Source organism: Mercenaria mercenaria, chromosome 17 (genome assembly GCF_021730395.1).
Source record: "Mercenaria mercenaria strain notata chromosome 17, MADL_Memer_1, whole genome shotgun sequence".
NCBI classification, from domain to species: Eukaryota; Metazoa; Mollusca; class Bivalvia; order Venerida; family Veneridae; genus Mercenaria; species Mercenaria mercenaria.
In genome coordinates this window covers 37,143,484-37,154,436 of record NC_069377.1, presented here as the reverse complement: position 1 = coordinate 37,154,436, position 10,953 = coordinate 37,143,484, and the positions used below count along the sequence as shown (strand labels likewise).

General features: G+C 35.0%; 1 protein-coding gene across 2 annotated transcripts; it reads left to right on the top strand.

Annotated features, from left to right (window-relative positions):
- The first annotated feature begins 73 nt into the window (after positions 1-73).
- LOC123537510 (ADP-ribosylation factor-like protein 1) lies at positions 74-9,112 on the top strand. 2 transcript variants are annotated; one of them, XM_053527962.1, is made up of 7 exons: positions 130-199; positions 711-850; positions 2,490-2,624; positions 3,780-3,861; positions 4,790-4,901; positions 5,913-6,091; positions 6,947-9,112. In XM_053527962.1, exons 2-7 carry the CDS (start codon positions 790-792, stop codon positions 6,975-6,977), a joined length of 600 nt encoding a protein of 199 aa, XP_053383937.1. In that variant the 5' UTR covers positions 130-199; positions 711-789; the 3' UTR covers positions 6,978-9,112. The 2 variants fall into 2 exon arrangements, with proteins under 2 accessions (XP_045177184.1, XP_053383937.1); XM_045321249.2 differs by lacking the exon at positions 711-850 and having other exon boundaries at positions 74-199.
- Positions 9,113-10,953: the final 1,841 nt, after the last annotated feature.

Genomic DNA, 10,953 nt, shown 5'->3' with positions numbered 1-10,953 from the left:
TAAGTTCAAAATACAGTTAATCGGTGATACAGATATTGTACTGACTATCAAAATGATGTCAAAAACCTTTAATATTTAGTTCGAAACTACTTTCCAAATGTATGCGCAGGCGCATTGCTACAGTACACGTTGGTAATATTTGTCATCACAACAAATAGAATTTCTTCATTCTTTTCTTTGGTGTATCCATTTAATATGGGTAAGTTTGTCTAAATTTTAATGATTTTATGTTTGACAGTCAGATATTTCCTTAAACGAATGAAATCCTCCGCGAAAAATTTGAACAAGATAGAAAAATGGGCTATTCCAGATAATATCTGAACCCTATATGAGAAATTAAGCCACTTCGACCCCTAGTCTGGTGCAAACAGGCCATCTCTCTGACCTGATCTTGGAAAGGGACACCAAAATATTCCAACCGCAATTCCCAGGGAATGTGGTGGAATGCGTAAAAAAGTTGTAGGACGCGTAGCTTACCACAGACACTTGGGGTCTAGAGCAATTCCCTATCCGCTCCAGCCCCAGCTACTACGCACCTGTATATATTTTCATAATCATTATTGTATATCCAGATCCAGACACTAAAAATATTTGTACATATATTCAGGTCAGAGAGATGGCCTTTTTGAACCAGGCTAGTTCAGTTGACCCTTAATAAGACATGTATACATAGGCCATAAATCATGAGGTGCACGGTTTTTTGGTTTTAGAAGAGGACTAACAATCATTGTGTGGATATTCGCATCGAGGATAGGACATTTTATGGTTTACTGAACTTTTACTTATGCAATGCGACTACATTTCAATAAATTTGACACTTACAACAACCTGCGAATCACTTTGCAAACAGGTACGTTATTTTGTACACTTTTGTCACCATAGATTTTACAAAATTCTTGAAATAAAATAATGTAACTGTTGGAAAATCTTTATTTTGTTCATTTGTAAAATCCGAGAGATAAAGGAGGAAAAAAAACATACTGACTTCCATTGATTTGAAATGCAACTTCATAGTCATATCCCTTTGCATCCGTAACTAAAATATGGCAACATTTATCTCCCTTTATACTATTTTAGTAATCTCCCTTCTTCCGCCAGCATCAAATGGCTACTTTCAGTCACATGATCATGATACAGCTAGGAAAATTGCAAAATGGCAGCAAACTGATGAAACGTAGCAAAATAATGTATAAAAGTTGAAAATTACTGTAAATACAATGCAAATATAACTCCTGCTTTACTGACAGTTCCGAATCTGTTCCATATTCTATTTGTTCTGCGGCAAAAATCTAGTCAAGGCAGCTTATATAGTTTGTCTGAGCACGAAGTGCATGCTCAGAAGTAAGCGTTCATGCCAAAACAAGATTACGAATGTGTTTCTAAGCGCATATTTTGATATTTATGACAAATATAGTTCATTAGACCTATGTGTACATGTCTTGCTATGGGTCAGTTGGACCAGCCTGGTTCAAATGAAACAGCCTGGTGCAAACAGGCCATCTCTCTGACCTGATCTTGGAAAAGGACACCAAAATATTCCAACCGCGATTCCCAGGGAATGTGGTGGAATGCGTAAAAAAGTTGTAGGACGCGTAGCTTACCAACAACACATAAGAACTAGCCTGTCAGAAGCTATTTCACCTGATAATCAAAGGCGGAGTTTGCAGTGGCTGCTTTGTGCTCTGGACCAGGCAGAGATCATTGTAATTACTGCATGGACGATTAAATTAGTATTGAGGGGTGGGGGGGGGGGGGCGGATTCCACACCTCAAGTGTCTGTGCCAAGTCCAACCAAAGAGCTATTATGTTATCAGTGTGTGTTTGTGTATTCAACACTCATTTTGACACTGTGCCAATTGTCAACAGTCTGGATAGCAGTAATTAGCAGGAGGGTATCAAAGAAAATCTGGTGACTTGCATTTCGCTTCGAGGTTAGATCTGAGCGAATTGTCTGCCTTGCAGTGGAAAAATTGAGACTATTTGACCACAAGACACTTCGACCCCAAAATTTGGATTTCCTCCAAAAACATTTCAGCCCCAAAACATATCGACCCCTCAGAAATATATTCATGTTTTGATCCAGTATTACTTTGACTTTGTCTCTCAGCCAGAGGACAATTATGACTTTAAAAACACAATTTAGCGAATATTTTGATCAGGTTTGATTACGAGCTTGTTTGTGATTCTTTTGCAATATACTGAGTTAGGCCATTCAGTATTAAAATACCTGTATGTTTATAAAAAATGTGGGTAGTTGAAATAGAACCATTAATTTTGATAAATAGGCACAACTACACAAACAGACACGTATAACATGCAGAAAAGTGTCATATTTATAGGGGAAAGGGCAAAATTACATAAAAAGTCAAGACATTTATTTGTAAACATTGCACCCGGGCGTAAAACCTTGCATAAAAATTGTCTTTTACGTACAGAACTGCCTTGAAGTAAGGTATTACAGTGGTTTTGTACTTTTCCTATTTTTTCAGGAGGACTTTTAAGTTACTTTTCTGGATTGTTTGGCAGCAAAGAAAGGAGAATTTTGATTCTTGGTTTGGATGGGGCCGGCAAAACAACAATTCTGTATAGGCTGCAAGTAGGAGAAGTTGTAACAACCATTCCAAGTAAGTTATTTCAGGGACAAAGATTAATAAAACTAAATTTTGAAACCAGTCTCAGAATTCAGGCTTGCCATTGGTCAATTTCAATTTTGTGTTCAGAAACACCAATCAGATGTTGGAATTTTGAGATGTCCTACACATGTACCTTTGGTTTAAGGATGATCATTTATATACATGAAGTTGAATTATGTCTAACTGAATCTTCATAGTGCTAATAATTAGAGGTAGACTGTTTATGCATAGGTTTATCTCATATTAATCAGCTGAGTGATCCAGGGTCATCATCACCCTCTTGTTATAGTTTATGATGTCATAATAGTGCCAGTACATGTACTATGTGATGTCACTTAAGTGCAGACAAGGTTTTTCCCAAGGGAAAGACAGGAAATTTATCCCTAGCATATGCTCGAACAAATGTATGCTTTTTTTCCCTGCTAGGGAGGCAAGAATACTTAGTCTTGCATGTATTGTCAACAAGACAGTATGATTGTACTGACAGTTAGCAGTTGCACCAGTGTCCTAGTTTTTAACTGTACATAATAGACTTTTATATGTGGACAACAATCATTCGTTAAAAGTGTTTGATTTGGTGCAGTCCTCGGAGTACTGATGTTCTAGTTGTCATTGTGTTCAAAACTATTTTGGTTAATTACTGAATTTGTGGAGGTCATATACTTACATATAAGTTGTCTTTGAAAACTAATAAAGTAGGATTGGTCATATACTTACATATCAGTTGTCATTGAAAACGAATAAAGTAGGATTGGTCATATACTTACATATGTTGTCTTTGAAAACGAATAAAGTAGGATTGGTCATATACTTACATATCAATTGTCTTTGAAAACAAATAAAGTAGGATTGGTCGTATACTTACATATCAGTTGTCTTTGAAAACGAATAAAGTAGGATTGGTCATATACTTACATATCAGTTGTCTTTGAAAACGAATAAAGTAGGATTGGTCATATAATTACATATCAGTTGTCTTTGAAAACGAATAAAGTAGGATTGGTCATATACTTACATATCAGTTGTCATTGAAAACGAATAAAGTAGGATTGGTCATATACTTACATATCAGTTGTCTTTGAAAATGAATAAAGTAGAATTTTCATGATTGGATATACAACAAACTTTTATATTTCATTTTTTCAGCTATTGGATTCAATGTTGAAACAGTGCAGTATAAAAATCTGAAGTTTCAAGTTTGGGATTTGGGTGGTCAGACAAGCATCAGGTAAATATAAATTGCAGTGAAACACTGCTTGATAAAACAACAAAGGTTTACAGCACACAAGCTCACTGTAGCATTTCATGTGTTCCAGGCAGTTCCTTTATATTTTATATCTTCTGAGTGCTGGAATCTCGGCATTCTCAAGCATTTTTCATCCTTCCGCATCCTAGAGTGATCAGTGTTTAACTGTGTTTTATAACTCCCAATCCTAGTTCCTTTGTTTTAACATCTTATTCCTTAGTACTAACATGTTGGATATATGCTATATTGTAGTATAGTCCCATATATAAAAATAAGAAATAGGATTTCTATTGTTGTTGCTTTTGTTATGGGACAGTGCTTCCTTTTTACAACATTGAAAATGTTCTTGTTTCAACAGTTCAGTTTAACCATTGCGAAGTTGAATATATGCATTTATGAATACAGGCTTAAACCTATATATATTTGTTCACTGTGGGGAATCACATGATCAAAATAATCTCTAAACCAAAGTTATATTTTGAAGAACATGAATAGATTTCCTGTCTTGATAAGATATTAAATTTAAACATAGCCTATCATATGACTGATGAAGATTGTTAAATTATCATGGAGTTGACAATAATGATAGATATCCTGTAATTACAAACACTAAGGAAAATAAGAAGTATCAGTTTCTTGAAGTGTTCCAGATAACCAGAAGGTGATTGTGATTGAAATCTATGTAGTTTTAGGATACATGTATGTTGGTGTATGATAGGCTGTATCTTAGATTTACAGCAAAAGTTTCTTCAATATTATCCGACATTTAATATTCATAAATTTATTTTGGTTTAGAGATTATTTTGATCATGTGATTCCCCGCAGTGTTGTTGTTACTGGTTACTATCAGTGTTTCTTACACAAGAAACTGATTTTCAATTTCTCTATGAATAAATGTGTTGTATTACAGACCATACTGGAGATGTTACTACTCCAATACAGATGCTATCATCTATGTAGTTGACAGTATGGACAGAGATAGAATTGGAATTTCTAAACAGGAACTTTTCTCAATGTTGGAGGTAATGTGCTTTATGCTATAATGACTAAACTTACTTACTCTTACTCGTCCCTTGATGAAGTCTTCATCGTAGGTGGGAGTCTGTCGCCGAAGAAGCTGACATTCTTCTCCAAGCTGGTCTGCTTCATGTGTAAGGAGGTCAGGCATCTTCAGTGATGTCCACTCCTTGATGTTGTCTGACCAGCTTTTCCGTTGCCTTCCGCGTCTGCGCCCTCCTTCCACCGTTGCTTGGAGGATTTTTTTGCTGAGGCCATCGTGTCTTGTGATGACTAAACACTTGTTATTAAATATCATATCTCACAGATCGCATGATTCTGCCCTGCACAAATTTTGTTTTGTCAGTAGTTGATCCCTCTTGTTTGGGGAATCCGCAGGTCAAAGGTTGATAGAACAGAGACCTCTAGACTGAAAATGGTTTCCACTTTTTGTCACAAAAGAATGTGTTCACCTTCTGTTGTCAGATTTCATGGTTTCATTAGGATGATTGTCTATGGCAGCTTAGCTCAATAGGGAGATCGCAGATTTACGGATCTCGGGGTTGTGAGTTTTAGCCCTGTGCGAGGCATATGTTCTACCTGACAATTTGATTCTGAAATCAGTCGTCCTCCACCTATGATTCATGTGGGGAAGTTGGCAGTTACTTGCGGGGAACAGGTTTGTATTGATACAGAATCCAGGAACACTGGTTAGGTTAACTCCCTGTCATTACATAACTGAAATTCTGTTGAAAAACTGCAATAAACCCAAAACAAACGAACAGTAGATGAGCTGTATTGCTTTCAGGATAAGGTCAAAGGTCATGGTCATGGTGATAATCAAACTGAAAGACTTCGGCTCAGTAAATTAAAAACACTTTGATTTAGTATATAACCTTATTTTTTCTCTGCTGTTTTGAAGTGGTGCAGTCAAAAAAGGCGTCATTACTTCAGTACTAGGCACATAATTTATATAAACTTTTTGCTAGCACTGAAGTCAGAATAATACGATTCAGTACATTTGACTTCTATTTTAGGAGGATGAATTGAAGAAAGCTGTTTTGTGTGTGTTTGCCAACAAGCAGGATATTGAAGGTGCAATGACAGTGTCTGAGGTTGCTAATGCATTAGGTCTTACCCAAATTAAATCACATCAATATCAAATACACAAGACGTCTGCAATTAAAGGAACTGGATTAGATGAAGCTATGGAATGGTAAGTATTTGTGAAATCATTAATATTTTTTTGGAACAAATTTTCCTGGCTTTCATGGTTAAATCATCGTGAATTAATCTACAGATAATAAATTCCTATCATTTATGTCAACCCTTATCTGCTAGACATGATGATTCTGCCTTGCGACCATATAGATCATGAATTTACAGTTCGCCATTCAGTCAGTATCTTTTTGGTAAGCAACTTTTAAAGTTAATGGACTCACCGATTGAAGGTGACATCAATCGAAATTAAGCAGGGTGAAGTTTAAATCCACAAAATTCGTACAAAAATATCAGTTGTCAAATTTAATCCACTATGTTTGTTGCCCTGAAAACTAATTGATTATAGAGTAATATTGTTTTCCTGTCCAGCTAACTTCTCTATGATGGAAACAAAAATTAAACTGTAGATGGAAGTACATAACATTTTTTTTTTCACAGACAGAGTCATTGAGAATAGTTTAGAATAGCCAAATTCACATGTTCTTTACTTTTGAGTTGGAAACCCTTGTTGACAGTTTGCATTATGAGAAGACAATATTTGCCTGTGTTGATAAACTGTGATCTTCTGGTGTTCTTGATTAATTCCTCATTTCTCTACATTTACATAAAATTCTATTAGACATTTGTTGATATATTGTCTGAAATCGAATACATTTTGTCCATGTTTAATATTTATTGTTAAGCCTATTTGGTTTAGAAAATGGTTAAAATTATTGACTACTTTGTCAGCTACACAAGAATTTGAAGGCACTGAAATCTTCTCCACCATTAAAAGCTGGACAGTTATCATGTGTTAATGTGATCTTAAAGCTCAAGAAACATTCAAAGATTTTTCAATACTTATTTTCAGGTTGTCAAATGCATTGACACAAACAAAGTGAAACTGTGATAATGACTGAGTACAGACTGGATAGAATTATGAGGGACAATCTATAGAGCTGAGTCTCCTGAGGGTTACATGCTGTACCAAACGGCTGGAGCATGTGCATTTACTTTTATGATAAATTTTACAGTTCGGGCCAGAACTTTCAACACAAACCTTGTCTCTGACTTTAATGTTTTGTGGTTTTGATTAAAACCATAAATTTTTGCCATATTTTTCAAGCATCATTTCATTGCCAAACGTACATTCAGCCAGTGATACTGCATGCCTGCATCGGAGTTATTCCACTTGCCAGAGAAAAGTATTATTACATGATTAAATAGGCTCTGTTACAAGCATTCCAGTTCATGTATTGTTATGCCAGCATGCACTTTATTTGACTGGTCAGTCATAACTGGGCATTAGGTTGTTTTCTCGCATTGCTCACAGTACAGCATTATATTTCTCTTGATTTCGCAATGGCCCAGTTACAGATCTTTTATCTATGGTATTGGCCTGAGGCCTTCGGCCAATATGACTGACTATGGATCTGTTGCAGACCTGTTATGAAAACACATGTTTATTGATGCTGTAGTACTGAATATAAAGATTTTTTTGAAGGCTGTTGCTGTTTGGACCAGGAACAAATTTTTCACATAAACATACCTGATGCATAACACAAGTGTGCTAAAATTGAAAATTCCATGTGACCTTGATTGTTTAGTTTATCCCAAAGTATGATTGTGTTTTTATACTGTTAAGAAACTTAACTTCCTTACGTTTTCAGTTTGTTTAGTTGGGATTTGAACTTCATACTTAGTAATATTTTATGTAAGTTTTTTTCTGTCATTACAGTGTGTGAGAACTGAATGTTCTGTTAAATTTGATGTTTTTATGTTTATGCATAGGACCATATGATGCTTTATATGTCCATTTTACTGATAGGATCACAAAATTTGGATAAAAGAAACTTCTTACGGAAGTTTTTCTTAAAAAACAACATTGAAAACCCTTTTAACTTTTTCTTGCAACACAGGGTGGACTAATCATGGACATAAAAATGTACTTGATGTAGAATTTTCACTACTAATGGCTCAAATACCATGCAAAAATATAATAAATATTTCTATCTTTGGGCAGAAAAATGATGAATTTATGTTTTTGATATGATTTTAGTTGCTAGTAAGTTCTTTCGTTTAAAAAATGAGATAAATAAATACCTACTTTTTTTTTTTACTTTTCAAAAATGGGCAGAAATGAAATGATTAGATTTTGTGTGATTTGGGTTCTGATATTTAAAACAATTACCAACATTTATTTCTAAACATATGCCAAATTAAAAAAATTATATTGTCTCTAGCTGTAAAGATATTTGCATTATATCAATTCTTGCGTTAAAGAACATCTGTTAAGTGTATTTTTTGTTGCAAGCAAATTCAGTTGCAACAGACCTCAGTCATCTGTATCGCCATAATAAAAATGTTAAAAAAATTTGATAAAGGTTAAGGTAAATTTTATTTACTGCCACTTTGTGAAACAATTAACATAGCTCTGTAGAGCTTTTGAGCGACCCAGTTTTAAGAACAGTTAAAACCAATTATACCTTACCTCCAGCAATTTGCTGTTACCCATTTACAGCTAGGTCGACTGAGGCAATCATGATAAAGTGCCTTGCCCAAGGACACACTGCAATGGGAGTAGCCAGGATTCGAACCAGGGGCCTTGAACCTCAGTAGGAAAGGGTCTTAGCCCTCTCGACCACTGCGTCCACACTGTATTTACACTGATACACTGTATTTAGTTTTGGTTAGAAATCTGCACACATACTGTTTAATATCTATACAGACTGAGGTACTGAAGAAAAAGGTATTGAATGTTTTCTGTTTCTGTAATCTTTATGGTCAAGTTTTTGATGCGTTAGTGACAGTTCTTGATTTTTTTTGTGAAGTGTGCGCCTAAATGGCATCTGTCTACATGTGAACACTTTTCATCTCATTTTCATGCTCCATTTAATGTTTGCACATGTATTTCATGTTTTTTATATGTTCATTTTACTGGGAAATGTGCAGGTACTGTGCATGTTATTTATTTTCTTGTATTTTAGTGTATTAATGAATGTATTTATTGAATAGAAATATAAATATTTAATGAAAATTGTGTTGTTTTTTAGCTCTACTATACGAAGTATGGAGAGCTATCCTACTTGACCCGGCGTCTGCGTCTTTCCGCTTCCGCACTTTGGTTAAACTTTAACACGAATTATCCCCCTTTTTACTCAGAATTTCAGGTTAAAGTTTTGTGTTCTTTCACTTTATCTCAGTTATTACTAAATCGGATTTGATTCAGAGTTAAAATAGTTGTTCAACATCATCACCTACATCATATGACATAAGGGCCGTTACTCTTGCACCAGTATTTCATGAATTATCCCCCCTTTTTACTTAGAATTTCAGGTTAAAGTTTTGGTGCACTTTCACTTTATCTCAGTTATTATTAAATGTATTTGATTCAAACTTAAAATAGTTGTTCAACATCATCACTCACATCATATGACACAAGGGCCATAACTCTTGCACCATTATTTCATGAATTATCCCCCTTCTTACTTATAATTTCAGGTTAAAGTCTTGATGTACTTTCACTCTTAACTCAGTTATTACTGAATGGATTTGATTCAAACTTAAAATAGTTGTTCCACCTTATCACCCACATCATATGACACAAGGTCCATAACTCTGGCACCAATATTTCATGAAGTATGCCCTTTTACTTGGAATTAAAGGTTAATTTTGATGCATTTTCACTATATCTCAGTTATTACTAAATGGATTTGATTCAACATGACACAAGGTGCATCACTCTTGCACCAATATTTCATGAATTATGCCCCCTTTTTGCTAAGAATTATACATAATATTTAATGTTTTGATACACTTGATCCTTATCTCTCTTATTACTTAATACTTTTGACTCAATCTATAATCCAATATTTCATCCACTTTGGAGTCATTGAATATTCCAGTGACAGCTCCACCTTCTTCAAATGTGCCCAGTTTCACTATCCAGCATCGAAATAGTCCAGCGTGCTGTCTCCTATGACAGCTCTTGTTTTAACAGTCAAGTCAAACTTTTTTATAAAAACCATATTTAGGAAAATCAAAACAGGTTTTTCATGTGCAGGTGATATATATTGAGGTGTTAACTGAATATATGAAACTAGTGGTCGTTACAGACAGGTGACGTCTGTTCACAGTTGGTCTCTGTTTACAGATGGCCTCTGTTTACATGTGGTCATTGTTCACAGGGGGCATCTGTTCACATGTGGTCATTGTTCACAGGTGGTCTTGTTCACATACGGCCTCTGTTTACATGTGGTCATTGTTCACAGATGGCATCTGTTCACAGGCAGTCATAGTTCACAGGTTGCATCTGTTCACAGGTGGTCATTGTTCACAGATGGTCGTTAGCACAGGTTTGACTGTGATTACACTATTAATGATGTATTCCTTTATTTTCCAGGAAATGCAGATCTGTATAATTGCACCCTTACTAATTCTACTTGTCAGGTTTTACATACTAAATATATATATTTGAACAATTGAATACGTGTAAATTAAAAAAAAATCCCAATAACAAATTGCAGAAAAAATGTAAATGAACTTTACAAACAGCTTTTGGTTTTATTAAACCTTTGAACAGCAAGGCAGGTTGGTTATTGTTAAGCTTTACATCGATAATTAGCGATGTCGATACACCGGTGCTTGCCTGTCACTGTGTCTTGCATAGGTAATGTATATGTTATACCTACTACCAAAATAAAAGAAACGAACAAGCAACAAAATCCATTTGCACTGGGTTTTTTTAAGCAAATAAGGAAACTCTTTGCCCTACAATACTGATTAAATTCTGTAAGTCGCAGAACCCACTAACTATTATTTCTGTACGCGGAAAACAATTCTGAGGGGAAACACTAACATCAAACACACTTGAAAGAA

Coding starts and splice junctions, on each gene's coding strand:
- LOC123537510 (XM_053527962.1), top strand. CDS start 790: ATGCGACTACATTTCAATAAATTTGACACTTACAACAACCTGCGAATC. Junction 851..2,489: donor GCGAATCACTTTGCAAACAG/GTACGTTATTTT, acceptor CTATTTTTTCAG/GAGGACTTTTAAGTTACTTT. Junction 6,092..6,946: donor TTAGATGAAGCTATGGAATG/GTAAGTATTTGT, acceptor ACTTATTTTCAG/GTTGTCAAATGCATTGACAC.